The following is a 14829-nucleotide window of genomic DNA, read 5'->3' on the forward strand; positions in this document are numbered from 1 at the left end:
TTGCTCTAATCTCACCCTCAACCTTGGTCATCAATTGACGAAGGGCTACTTGTTTTTGCAATGTTGTGTTAGGAAAAAGAAATTACATAACGGATCAAACATCACGTGCGTATTTACCATTCTGCTGCCCTGGGGAGGCAGCCACATTTCGGGGGGAATGAGACATGCTGCCCCCTCCCACCCCCGTCTCCAATCTGTGGAAGCCCACGTTTGTGTCCAGAGCAGCCTGCGCCGCTCCAGCTGCCCCCGAGGACCCGAGAGCCCCGGGCCGTAGCCCCGCCCCGCGCCGCCCGCGCTCTGGCTGCGGTGCCCGCGGGCCCGGCTCCCGCCCCGAGGGCAGCAGGCGCGCGCGTGGCGCTGTGTGTCTGCGCGCGTGTGTGTCCGCGTGTGGGAGATGAATTGGAGCCCCGCCGCTGGGTGTTTCCTTCCGAGTGGCTCTGCTCAACACTCCGCTAGGGGAGCACGGAAACTTTTTTTTTTTTTTTTCTGACTGAAAGGATGAAAACCGAGTAAGTACCCAGAACTTGGAATTTGGAACGGAATGCAACAAACCCAAGCAAAACCCTCCCAGTAACCATGTCCATTCAAACCGTTTCTTCCCTTTTTATGTGAAAAGCCGTGAATGCTTCCAGGAAAGTGGCAATTTAAAACTGAATGAAGGGAAGCAGTTAAGCAACATGAAAGGCTGAACGCTGGACTGCTGTTAAAACCGGAGCGAAAATGAGAGCTGCGCCCGCAGGCTGGCCTGTCTCCAGCTGTGCTACAGGCGCTCCGGGTTTTAACCTCCTGCGTTTTTCAATGCTGTGTTTAGGCTCCAGATTTACGCTGGGGTTGTCTTCTGTTTTCCTGTAAAGCCTTTATTGTGCGTTGAAGGATGTTGTGAAAATCAGGCATTACCGGAAGCAACAGTTTGGCAGCCTGGAGGGACGCTCAGGTTATTAGTTACAACTCTTATTATTTTGATGTCTTTTTTTTTTTTTTAACCCAGGCCAGCCACTTTATTTTCTGTCATCCATGGGACAGCTTTTACTAACCTTCTCAGACTTTGGGGACCGATGATTCTTTGGCATGGTTCTTCGGAAAGTTCTTAAGCGGGATGGAGCAATCTTGATGTAAGTTGTGGAAAAAGAAGACAGATTTCTATTTTTCATGCTGACAAAAAATAGCTGCTATGACTTTTCCGGCAACGTGGATGCGGGCCAAGTGAAGTTGAACTGGTCATGGTCTGTCGTCCAGTGTTCCTTTGTCGTCGGCGGTTTTGCCCCCGGCCCTTCTTGGTGGGCTTGGTGGTGGCGATCTGTCTCTTCTACCAGACCCTGACACTGCGAGGGACGAGAAAGCTCCCAGCCACTGTCCCCGGGGCTGCCCCAAACACACCCACCGACAGCCAGACGAGCAGATGCAAGAAAGGATTCTCTCCAGACAAACAGTGCTTCGTTCTCCCCAGCAGTGCTCAGGAAATCAGAAAGGTACGATGGTCATCAGCTTAACCTTGACATTTTCTGCAAAGATAGCAGCCTGCCTCTCTCTGTCCTTCCTATAAAACTAAAATTAACTTCCATGAGCTCTGAAAGGGATCCAGAGAATACACAGCCCAGAGAGTGACCTTAGGACAGCGAAACACATGCTAGCTTCAACTTATTTCCCTTCCAGAAAGTTTTTATCTCTTAGAATTTCACTTAATTTCAACTTAATAGACAGTTTGGAGGAGGTGGGAATGATGTGAATGCTTCCTAAAATATTAGGATTCTAAGATCAGAAGATTTATAGGAACGTAAATCAAAAACACTCAGAATTTCTGTTTTCATATACCACTCCGTTTGTTCCTGTCAGTGAAATGATGACATTTAAAATAGTCCAGTCTAAAAGAGAAGAAAAAAGAAACACACACACAAAATTCATGGTAGCAAAACCAATGATATTTATACTTACAGGAAGTAGTATAACAAGTCAATTTAGGAATCTATAGAGTACTATCTTATATTTGCAGTAAATCCTATGATTATGGGATTGTTTGAAGCAGAATTGCTTGATGAATACCAATACTGCTACCATTACTGCTAACACCTCCATCACGACTACCACTTTGTTTTAAAAACATTTCATGTCTTTCATATCAGACTGGACCCTGTGAGACAGGGAAGGTAGGTATGTGTGTCATCATTTTACAGATAGGATGACTAACCCTCAAAGATGTTCAGGTGGGCCACATTATGACATGGTACATCTACCTGGTTCCCACGGTGAGACTGATGCTCTAAATAGAAGTAAATTCAAAGTTCTCGTAACAGTGTGAAACTACAACTCTAAGAACTTATTTAAATACAAAATAATATTAGGTTAAAACAAAGGAAACTTGAAAACTTTTAAGTCAGTGACTTATTTTATCAGTAATGTCAGGAAACTCTTGACCAAGAAATACCTTATGCAGAAAATAGAAAATCATACTTATAACTAAAAACACTTCTAGATGAAACTTCAACTGCAAGTGTGAATCAATTATTAAATGTTCTAAAGGAACTGAAGAATGCATATGCTCTGTTCATTTATATAAGCATGAACTTAACTCTTATTTGCTTTTTTTGTGTTTTCTGAGGACATCACATTTATGATGGGTGTAAACTGTGACTTTGAAAGTCACTTCTTGTTTGTTTCTCATATTAGTAAATATCATTTCTTTAAAAACAGTTGAAATGGTTTTGCTCTTTAAGTACCTAAAATTTTTGCTGAGATGGACAAAAGGTTTTTCTTCATTAACTTAGATTTCTCACTCCCTACTTGACTACGTGACTCTTGCTTTTGTCTGTAAGTTAGGCATATGTTAACTATTATTTGTAGGCTGTCACAGAAAATTCCATTTCAGCTTTGGATCTTCTGCTACTTATAAACCATCCAAAACTTATTGGTTGCTTATATAAAACATTTACTCTAGAATTTTCCTCACCAAAAAATGCCAAACGTGATGAATTTTTTGTTTTTCAAATTGTTCACAGTCTTCAATATTTTAACCATAAGCAAGATTCCAAATTCACAACAGTCCAGAAGCCCAGTAGATATGAACACTGACTTTCCAAACATTTGCCATGTGTCTCTATTTTTAACTTAATTTGTGCCATTGGTTTAGAGCCAGTTTTCACTGGAGATAGAAGGAAACTAGAAGGAAAGTGTCATGGAGAAGTTAGTTAAAATCAGATATAAATTAGCTCCCTTTGTAGTATATGATGTAAAAAGAATTGAATAATAATCCAATTTTGAAGATTAAATATTATTTCAGATAGCTTAAGGGAAAAAAGATATGTCTTCGGAGTCAATATATAGATTATTCTCAAAAACAGCTACTTACAAAGCTCACTTAAAACATAACTGATGAGACACTATGTAGATTTCCCTTAAGACCTAAAATATAGCTTTTAGGTATTTTATATAAAAAGCCTTGTTTCTATCTATAAGTTTTAGGTTTCGTTATTACTTTTATTGGCATACCAAAATATGCATGTTACTAGCGTTTTCCCCTTACTTGTATCCATCATCTTTAAGTGCTTTATAAAATTACTTAAAACAGCTGGTTTTGGCCTAAGCTTCATGGATTCCAGAAAGTGTTTGGATGTATAAGATGTCTACCAAACCCAAGATTTTATGCAAAATATTGTGCGTATGTGTGTGCTGTTCTCTGATGCCCTTCAGGTATTTGGAGTTAAAGAAATACTAAGAAACATGAAAAATGCTTGAAAAGCAATACATTTAAGCTTTAAACTAATGGCCCCTCCAGGAAAGGAAAGTTACTTCTAGATTTATAAATCTAAAAAAGGAAAAAAAATCTTAAAGAAGTCACATGAGGACATTTGAAAGTGATTCAGTGAATACTGTAGAGTCTCCAGGAATAAAATTCAGAAACCAAAGTATACTCAAAGTATTTCTTGAATCAGTTTTCATATTTCCCTGAATGAGCAATAAGTATGTCCCAGTCTTTTGGTTTCAGTTGTTCCCAAGAGAAGACCCTTTTGTATTGTATCAGCCAGCAACAGACGGTTGTGTGACAGCAGATATTTAAAGATACGTGACTGTGCCCTCACACCTTTACAACTGGGATCCAGTTCAATGTCTTAAACTGTTTTCAGCCCAGATTGAGATCATGGTATAGCATATGCCAACTTTCCATGGTGAGGAAGTACTCTCCCTTTTTCTGGCCAAATCTGAATTCTGTTTTTCCGTTTTAACTTTCCAAAGTGCCTTGCTAAGCAGATGTATTTTGGTCATTTCTTCTGGGTTTTCTCTGAGCGTTAAGTTGCTTGAATTTTGGCTGATGATTAGCTGTGTCTTAAAATTATTTCAATGTAACATAAACGGAAGACAATTTCAGTTGTTTTCACTGAATTAGGTCACTCAGTGGATTTACATATTTTTCTGGAATCTAACACTTTAAGATTTTGTAACATAGGAACACATAAACAGACACAATGGAAGAAAATCTCCTTCGTATCTGCTACGTTAATGGAAACTTTGCTATTTGGGGAATACATTTGTACTCACCATAGCCATGTGTTTCTGATTATCTCCTGTTGATGCTCTACAAGGAGAACTCTGTTTCTTTGTTGCTTGACTCTTCATTCTCCATTTCTTCTTAACTTCATTCTCCTTCAATGACTGTTCTTGACAACGCCTCTTTCCAGGATCCGCCCATAACCCAATGCAAATAAATGAATGCTTTCATTACACATATGTTTTATTTAATTTCTCTGTGTTTCTAATAACGCATAATGTATTTACCATTTGCAAGTTTCTAAAATTCGCCCAGGTTTTCTAGAAACAGAATCCAAGGCAAACACTTCATGCTGACAGTTTATTGGATGGTACAATCCCAGGATGCAAGAGTTGGGGGGGAAAGGGAAAAAGGAGGGAAACACAAATGGATGGATTATTGGGAGACATTTGCAGAGAGGCTGTATTAAACTATTGCATCTCAGAACTGGCACTGGGGGAGGGAGGCAGGAAGCACCAGCTGTTTACTTCCTGGCTCTCCCCTTCTTTTGTCTTTCATTAGTTCGAGTCTGCCCCATGCTACTTCCATGTAGTGTTTTCTGGACTCTCTGGGCAGCCCCTGGAGAGCCAGGCCTTGGTGGGTGCAGTCCTGCGTGGGCAAAGTGAGCTGGTCCCTGCTTCTCAGTCAGTAGTGGGCAGCTCTCAGGTGCAGGACAGGAACTCCCGGGGGCAGAGGTGGTGAAAACAGTGCCCATAGCTTACCACAACAATGGCACGAATCATGCCCACTGGAGGGTATGTGAGGTGAGGTGATCTAGTGTCTGATACAGTAGTTATGCTAATTTTGCTTTCTAAAACCCACAGAAAATATCAAAATGTGCTCTTGGTCTGGAGGAATGACACTGGGTTTTTTTTTTTTTAGCTGAGCCATCCTGCTACCTGTTGGCAGCTCAGCGGCTGCTCAGCTCAGGCTGGACTCGAACCGCTGTTGCTCAGAGCTCAAACCCTTGAGCGAGCTCTTAACCAACTGAGCCACTCGGCCGGCCTGACACTGGTTTCTTTAAGTGATATGTTACTGTGGGTCAGATCTGCTTTTCTGTGGGCAAGGTCTCCAGTTTGGGCTGAAAACTTTTTTATTGAAGTCCGGCATTTTATTTTATTAAAATTTATTGGGGTGACAATGGTCAATAAAACATAGGTTTCAAGTGTACAACTCTATAATACATCATCTATATACTGCATTAAGTTTGAGATGCTGGGATTAATGGCATGCTATAGCTGGGGATGTAGAGAGATGAGTTGGGTCAGAGCAGTAGGGGAAAGAAGTTAAGATTTTGGAATATATATTCATATATTTATTTATTTACTGCCTGTCTCCCTACATAGAAAAGAAGCTTTTTAAGAGCAGGGACTTTATTTCATTTACTGCTGCACCCTCACTACCAAAGCAGCACCTGGCACATAGTGAGCACTGAATAAATATCTAGTCAATATAACAATAAATAACCGAATCATGACTTTAAGGGTCAGAGAAGGCCTACTTTAGAGCAGAGGCCCGGAAATGAAATGAGAGGAACGTGTTCCCTTTCATTTTCGCCTTTGCTGAACTCTCAGGTTCTCCACTCCATCTTTTTCCTGGACCAGCATCCCTTGAGCTCCTCCTGCACCATTTCTTGCACTTCTGGTCAACGCTAATCATCCTGTCCCTTTGCTACACTGAACCTGCTTCATCAGTTATCATCTGTCTCTCCTGCTCCCTTCAGCTCATTTGTCTTGTTAGGTCATTAGCCCTGTAAATATTGTCAAGAATCTACCATATTGAAACATAAGAACGAGCAAAAAACAGCATCGTTTCCCAACTATTTCTACTTCCCATCTCTCTTGGCTTCTTTGTCATCATTGTCTAACTGCTCTTTCTATCAAGCAATTTCCATTTATTAATAGATTAATTCTACTAAAAATTGAGTTTTTCAGGGCCGGCCGAGTGGCTCAGTTGGTTAAGAGCTCGCTCAAGAGTACAAGCTCTGAGCAACAGCAGTTCGAGTCTCAGCCCGAGCTGAGCAGCCGCTGAGCTGCCAACAGGTGGCAGAATGGCTCAGCTTAAAAAAATTTTTTTTAAATTGAGCTTTTCCTCTTATGTGGTTTAACCAGATTTGAAGGTAAAGATTTTTTAAATCATGCCAATAACATCTAAATACAGGGGTCTATGTATAGAAGGCTCTCGGGAGTTGTTAGCATAGGAGCAGGTATGCAACTTTCATAGAATTAGTTGGGCTTACTGATGAGCATTTAATTAAAGCCCCTGGATATATCTGAGATAGTTGATTAGAGCTATGTTAAATTTTTGTAATGAAATATGCACATGGGTGAAAAATTATTCATACGGAGAGAATTTTAAACAAATTTAAATTTGTTTACATTAGATACATTTTAATGAAGCCTTGATGAAGCTCATATTTAAGCAAGCTATGTTAAATTTTCTATAAATCAAAGAATTAATTAGTTCAGAGGTGTCATTCTGGGTTTTTTTTGTTTGTTTTTTTTGTTCAAGATAGTGGTGGCAATGGCTTCTGCTGATTTCTCTCTGTTTCTTGTTCTAATGGAATTAGGAACTCACATAAGATAAACTCTCCAACATGGAAACCACTAAGTACACTGACATTCTTATAGAAAATGCTTCCTGTTGTCGACTTTGAGTGTGTGGCCATTTGGGGTGAAAGAAATGTTTTGGTTTAATTTTTCCCTTTGGTTTATTTTCGATATTTTTTTTCTAGGAATCCATTCTAACTAAAAGAATGAGCTCATGGGCCGGCCGAGTGGCTCTGTTGGTTAAGAGCTCGCTCAAGTGTGTGAGCTCTGAGCAACAGCGGTTCGAGTCCAGCCCGAGTTGAGCAGCCACTGAGCTGCCAACAGGTGGCAGGATGGCTCAGCTAAAAAAAAAAAAAAGTACTAAAAGAATGAGCTCATGTTCTAAAATTGGATTTCTGTTCTCTAACAGAAACTATACCAAAGTTGGAAATTTGCAAGGTAAACTGCTCTGTCAGCTTTTGTGCTTTGTGGAGACTTGTTCAAAATGTCTCATTTTGAAACACCTTGACCTACCATGCACAGGGTTAAAAAAGGAATATAATGATAAAAGATGAGTGGAGTCTTTGCTGTGTATAAGGACCTTAATGAAATTTTTTCAATTAAATTCACTAATGGAGGCTTATGATCCAAAATAATAGGTGGACAAAATAATTCTTATGAAGAAGAGCGCATGGGTTTGGAAGCACAGAATGGGCCCAATCATGTGTTCTGAAACACATTTCTTACCTCTCATCCTTACTTGGGGACTCTTGATTATACCACCCCTGTGGTTTGCTTATACTGCTATGCCAGTCAGAGCAACTTGCTAAGGGGAGCTCTGAGACTGTGTTTGGCCAATGGGAGTACGCCTATCTCCAGCAAGGTCTAACATCAAACATGCGAAGTGTACTGAATAAGAAGTCTAATAGAGCATAGATATGCTGTAGAACAAACATGGGCTTTGGTGCACATCGGCTCATGTTCCTGCTGTGTTATTTACTAGCTGTAGGACATAGGCCAATTTTACCTAATTTCTAAACTCTCAATTTTCTCTCTGGAAAAATGGAGCTAACCAAGGCCTGCTCAGGAGAACTGAATACGTGTCTGAAAACACCAACCATGGTGCCCCACCAGGCTTGGCATTCAATAAATGTTTGTGTCCTCTTTGCCCCTGAGAAGTTGGGTATAAGCTCTGGTCTCAAAAGCAGGCACTTCAAATGGCTTATATTATATTTGTTTCGAGAAGGCACGTGTCATACATATATTTGATTCTCAGCTTTTGGGGTTTCTTCATTAGATTTTGCTTAGGCAAATGTTTAAGTCAGCGTGTCCTGTGCTAGCAGGCTTCAGTGGCTTTTCTCTCTGAAACACTTAATAAATGCAGGCACGTTCCATTGGGATTGCCAGGGTTCCGCACAATACTTCCTTCCTCTCTCGCTCAGTCAAGGGTTTGACTGAAAGCAGTGGGAATGTGGCACACCTTCCCTGAGTATACACTGTAAATTATTTACAAATTTTATTTTAATTCTTTTTAGAGGTAATTTCTTACAACACACCTCACAGCTGATCTTGACAAATAGAAGCTGGTATTTTCTGTCCTAAGTATATTCTGACTATGCCTAAGAGAGTGATCTGGGAAAAAGTGGCCAATTCAGGATTGGAGAGTCAGGCAAGGGACAGAGCCCAGTGATAGTGACTAACCTATGGGGAGAAAATAGAATTGATTTAAACAGTAACATGGCTCCAACGTCATGGGGTTTCTTATTTATTTTGACATAAGAAAACGTGGGTGCCATTCGGGTATTGGTACAGACTTTTGGAAACCTTCTGAACCACCTGTTAAAGGTCCATGTGTCTGAGGCAGAGCCTGCGGTGCTCCACTCACTCTCTCCAGGCGAAAGAGGACAAGCACTGATGGGGACCCAGTTCCAATGCTGAACTGTTGCATGACCATGGACAAGTGACTCCTTTGGGCTTCATTTTCCTAGACTGTGGCATAGGATGGAAATGTCTGTTGCAGAGATGTTATGGGATCAAATTAGACACTGTACCTGAGTGCTTTGGAAAACACTGAGATTATAAAATGTAGGAGAATAAGCATTATTACACCTGTTAAAAGCTAAACAGGCATATTAAACATTTTAGGAGTTTATTTGGGCAAAAATCTATTCAAATCAGGCAGCACCAAACCAAAAGTTGTTAGGAACCTTGCACTGACAGGAGATAGGGGAGAGACTTTTATAAAGAAAAGGCAGAAGCAAAACTAGGAAAGTATCGATTGGCTATTGACTAAAGCTTAGTTAGCTGTGATTGGTTGTTCTTAAGTTTCAAGTTCATAACCTTGAAGCATTTATAGGCTTAGATTTGGAGTTGCTCATGTAGATCGCTGGGGCATTAGAGCCCCCCTTAACCTCACAGCCTGTTGTTCAATTAATTTCCTACATCTCACAGGATAATGTCATGAAAATATTTCTCATTTTCACCTATTAAGGGAAAAGAATGCATATAAGCAACATAAATGTGAGCACCAGGAATACCAGAAATACTTTTTTCATTTTAAAGTTATAGTGTAATGTGCTATTCAAATGTCAAGTTATGCAGTTATGTTTCAAAATGCCACTAGAGTCCAAAATTGTACCGTCACAATTGAGTTTCCTCATGATGTTTTACTGTTTCTTTAACAAGTGATAGGAAGTGTAATAGCATTCCAATAGTTTCAGCTCTCAGCCTAGTTCTTCCCCAGTGGAAAATCTAGCATTAATTTAGCCATAGTGCACCAATACTCCAGAAAAAACGGAACAGGAAATTCACTTTTCTGTAGCAGTACAGGAACTACCTGACCTTAGAAAAGTATCAACCAGAAAGTCATCTTTCATATTGAGCAGTAAACCTTCCCTTACTGGACACACCCAGAGAGCAGAAGTGATTTCTAGTGGGCTTTTCCTCACTTACTGTTTTTTTTTCCTGAGTAAATTGTGAAAACATTAATAACACATTTGAAGCTTCCTACGCACAAGCAAACCTATTTATCCAAGCATTTTAGTGATGCATAAGCTATTTTAAAGGTAGATCAACTTGAGGCAGAGTTAATTTTCTTTCTGGTGGAAGAGTGGAAAAAGATAGGGGAAAGGAGATAAACTAATTCTTCTTCTTTTAAAGAAGCAATGGCGATCAAGTTTACACACTGCCTGGCACATAACAGGTTGAAGGAATGGATGGATGGGATCTAGTATAATTCATGCTGTGTGTCCCGTGTGTCGGACTTCTTATGGTGGTCAGCAGTCCTTAAATCCTTCTTTTGTATTTCTGATTGAATTCTTAAATTCTGGTCTTTCCCCATCCAAGTACCCCTCCATTTATAAGATGTCCTCAGCACCTGCTTTCCTGAGATCAAAGCCTTCTGATGCGTTAGAAGAGATGGTTTCTTCCTTAGGTCTGGCCTGTGAGACCTTCTGCTGGGCCTTTTAAGAATGAACTGGACCTCTAGGAAGGGAGCTCATTTTCCTAGCCAGTCACAGAAGGAAGCCAAATGCTACTCTGCAATACAGTTCATTCCCTAAAGGGGGGAAGAGGAGGTCATAGAGCCTAGGGAGTTGCAAATTTAAGAACAATATTAAATGATGTCTTATTCTTTTCTCTAGAGATAGTGCTTATGTTGTGGTATTACTAGATATTGTCATCCTGCCTATTTTTTATTTTTAAAGTAAAACGTTGGCCATCAAAAACGTAAGCATCCAAGATTGAGTGTGTAGTTTTGAGAGCTCTAAGCTAGAGTTTGGAAAGGATATGTGAGGTTGTGTTACGCTGTGTTGATGTGACAGTGCAGCCTCTGTCAACAGCAGCAGGATCAGGGTAGGCTGGGTGGAGGCTTCTGGAGGAGAAACAGGGCTCTTAGGGCTCAGGCAGGGTGAAAGAAGTGTCACCCAGGGTCATCACTGAGGAGAGCCTCGGTTGTCTATTAGTACTGGCCAGTGGGACAAGATGAGGAAGCCATGCAAAGTGAACAAGGGTGCTCAGAGTAAGCCAGGGCACAGAGGAAGTGCCTAGGAGCAAATGTGTACTTAAGAAAACTTGGTGCATGAATCTGATAGAAGGCAGGAAGTTTCTTTTATGCCTGAATATTTCCCACTCACTCCCCCATTCTTCTTAGCACTTTGACCCCCACGTGGGTAGGATGAGGCACAGTCCCTGAGTTGGTGATGTGTGTGCCCCTACCGTGAAGCCTTCCATCCAACCCAGAACTGGACCTGACCTTTGCTGCCCTGGAGATGTGGGGCCACCTGCATGGAGAGTGTGTTGGCTTTCATCCTTAACCACCTGTGCAGTTCCCGGGGCCCCTGGATTGCTGGGGGGAATCTAGTTGAACTTGTTGGTACAGGGACGTGAAAGCTGAGGGGAGAACACAGGAGTCAGAGATGCTGTGTGCATGGGATGGACAATATTACCACGTGGAGATGGTTCGGGAACCTGTCCTCCTCTCCCAGAGGGGATGAATGTGGTGACTGGATGGGCAGTGGATGGAAAACCTTATTCCCAATTCAGTGCCTGAATTCCACCCTTATATCTGCAGTTGTTTTATTAGGCCGACACCCTGGCCAGAGTGGGGCGTGTTTGCGGTGGGGCTCAGAGTCCAGGCCCGGCCGCACAGATTGCTTTGCAGTGGCCTCCTGCAGAAGCCCGGGGTCACGTGTTTGCGGTGGTGAGATGCAGAGAGGACCGCAGGGCTGGGAGGAGAGCCGAAGTCTTACCTGGGGAGGAGGATGATGGGAGGAAGAGCAGCAGGCATCATGGTTAGGAGAGCAGAGAGGAGAGAATGAGGATTGGAATGGAGAAGGAAAATGGGAGTGCAGGAATTTAGTAAGTGAATATTATTGAAAGCCGTAAGACTAGACCGTGGTGACCATATTTTTGAAGCCAAAAAGAGGGAATGTAATGTGATAAAAGGCTTTTTATATCTTCAGTGTGAATTTGATTATAGAACATTATAGTAAAGTATAAAATTAAATCATATTTAGTTGTGCAATTAGCAAACTATCTAAATTTCATCTAGCAGCCACATCCAAGAAATACGTTCATTGTATATATGCTGTCGATGGATATATATTGTTCACAATATGTTTACTCAAACACTGGGTTTTTATCAGAGAAGCATCGTAAAAATGGCAGGCGACTGATTATTTTTAAATACTTTAATATCCCTAATACATAAACACTACCTTTTTCATATTCCACATGTAATTTGACGGAGTCCCTATAAAATCATATCATTAAAATTTTTAAGGTTTTTACTTTGTTAAATGAATTAAACAAGGAGGCCATAAGACTAAAGTGGCTCTAATGCTCGGGTGCCCTTTGTAAGCAAACCCAAATCTAAGCTTGTAAATGCCTCAAGGGTAGAGCCAATCAAGTGATTTCCTTTCTTTGCTTCCGTACCTTCTCTATGTGAGTCTTTCCCTTGGTTTCTCTAGGGGGCTTGGGGCAAACCGAGCACTCCTAACCACTTGTAGTTCATTCAAATAGAGTTTTGCTCCAATAAGCTTAAAATTTTTAACATACCTCAGTTTCCTTTTCACAATTTAAGCTATTTTAACTTGTCAAGCGGTTCTTTTATAAAAAGAAAACCTTTAAGAGATATTTAAATGTGCCTTCCTTTTATAAGGGACTATATATTTTCTTTTTTTTGTTTTTTTAGATTTTTATTAAAAAATATAGCTAACATACAACATTATGTCAGTTTCAGGAGCACACCATAGTTGTTCAACATTTATATACCTAAAGAACTGATCACCATAAGTCCAGCAACCATCTGACACCATTCCACGCTATCACAATATTACTGAGCATATGCTGTATATTGCATCCTCATGATTATTTGTTTTATACCTGGAAATTTGGACCCCTTCACCTTCTTCCCTCCTTTTGATTTTTCAATTATAGTTAACATTCAATATTATTTTATAATAATTTCAGGGTACAGCATATTGGTTAGACATTTATATAATTTAAGAAGTGATCCCCCTGACTAGTCTAGTATCCACCTGGCACTATACATAGTTATTACCATATTATTGACTATATTCCCTGTGCTTAACTTTACATCCCCATGACTATTTTGTAACTACCAGTTTGCACTTCTTAATTCCGTCCCCTTTTTCACCCAACTCTTCAACACCTTCCCATCTGGCAACCATCAAAATGTTCTCTATATCTATGAATGTGTTTCTGTTTGTTTGTTTTGTTCTTTAGATTCCACATATAAGCAGAATCACAATGCATCTGTCTGACACACTCCACTCAACACAACACCCTCCAGGTCCATCCAGGCCACCAAAGATGACAAGAACCCATTTCCATCCATGGCTGAGCAATATTCCATTGTATAAATGTACCACCTCCTCTTTATCCATTCATCCTTTGATGGACACCCAGGCTGCCTCCACATCTTGGCAATTGTAAACAGTGTTGCAATGAACACATGGATGCACATGTCCCCTCAAATTAGCATTTTGGGTTTCTTTGAATAAGTACCCAGAAGTGGTATTACTGGATACTTCTTTGTCTTGTGTTACAGTCAGTGTTTTAAAGTCTATTTTCTCTGGTATAAATATTGCTACCCAAGCTTTTTTTTTTTTTTTCCTTTCCATTTTCATGAAATAATGTTTTTCATCCCCTTACTTTCAGTCTGTGTGTATCTTTCAGTTTGGAGTGAGTCTCTTGTAGGCAGTATATGTGAGGGTTTTGTTTTCTTATCCATTCAGCCACCCTATGTCTTTTAATTGAAGCATTGAAAGTAATTGTTGATAGATATGTAGTTATTGTCATTTTATTATTCAGATCTTTGATTTTTTTTTTTTTTGGTCTTAAAGAAGTCCCTCTAAGATTCCTTGTAATATTGGTTTGGTGGTGACGAACGCCTTTAGCTTTTTCTTGTCTGGGAAGCTCTTTATCTGTCCTTTGATTCTAAATGATAGCTTTACTGGGGAGAGTAGTCTTGGTTGTAGATCCTTACTTTTCATCACTTTGAATATTTTGTGCCAATTCTTTCTGGCCTGCAGTTTCTGTTGAGAAATCAGTTGACAATCTTATGGGAGCTCCCTTATAAGATACTAGTTGCCTTTCTCTTGCTGCTTTTAGGATTCTCTCTTTGTTTTTAACCTTTGCCATTTTAATTATAATGTGTCTTGTGGGCCTGTTTGGGTTCATCTTGTTTGGGACTCTCTGTGCTTCCTGGGCTTGTATGACTATTTCCTTTGCCAGGTTAGGAAAGTTTTCAGTCATTATTTCTTTAAATAGATTCTCAATCCCTTGTTTTCTCTCCTTTCCTTCTGGTACCCCTAGGAAGTGAATGTTGTTACGCTTGATGTTGTCCCAGAGGTCTCTTAAACTGTACTCAGTTTTTAAAAAATTAGTTTCAGGAGCATAAAGCAATGTAATAATTAGACATTTACACTCCTAACAAAGTGATAATCCCCTCTGTCCACTACCCTTCTGACACCATATAGAGCTGTTATAATACTATTAACTATATTTCTTATGCTGTACTTAACATCCCGCGAGTATACACACACACACACACACACACACACACACACACACACACACACACAGGGTATCAAAAAAGTGTATACACATTTTTTTTTAAAGATTTTATTGGGGAATTGGGGGAATGGGAACAGTGCTAGGGAATTGGGGAAAGGGGAACAGACAAGTTGCTGTCGTTTTGTTCTTCAATCTAGTTGTGGAGCATGTTGCTTCACCGGCCCAAGTTGGCACCATCATTGC

At 40.4% G+C, this 14829-nt stretch overlaps 1 protein-coding gene across 1 annotated transcript in view; it reads left to right on the forward strand.

Annotated features, from left to right (window-relative positions):
- The first annotated feature begins 356 nt into the window (after window positions 1-356).
- The window catches only part of LOC109396421 (cadherin-like and PC-esterase domain-containing protein 1), a 27807-nt gene continuing 13334 nt past the window's right edge, over window positions 357-14829 (forward strand). The window contains exon 1 of the mRNA XM_019668211.1: window positions 357-1469. Within this exon, the coding sequence (XP_019523756.1) occupies window positions 1221-1469 (249 nt within the window). The 5' untranslated portion in view covers window positions 357-1220. The remainder of the gene's footprint in view (window positions 1470-14829) is intronic.

Source organism: Hipposideros armiger, unplaced genomic scaffold (genome assembly GCF_001890085.2).
Source record: "Hipposideros armiger isolate ML-2016 unplaced genomic scaffold, ASM189008v1 scaffold_521, whole genome shotgun sequence".
Lineage (NCBI taxonomy): Eukaryota > Metazoa > Chordata > Mammalia > Chiroptera > Hipposideridae > Hipposideros > Hipposideros armiger.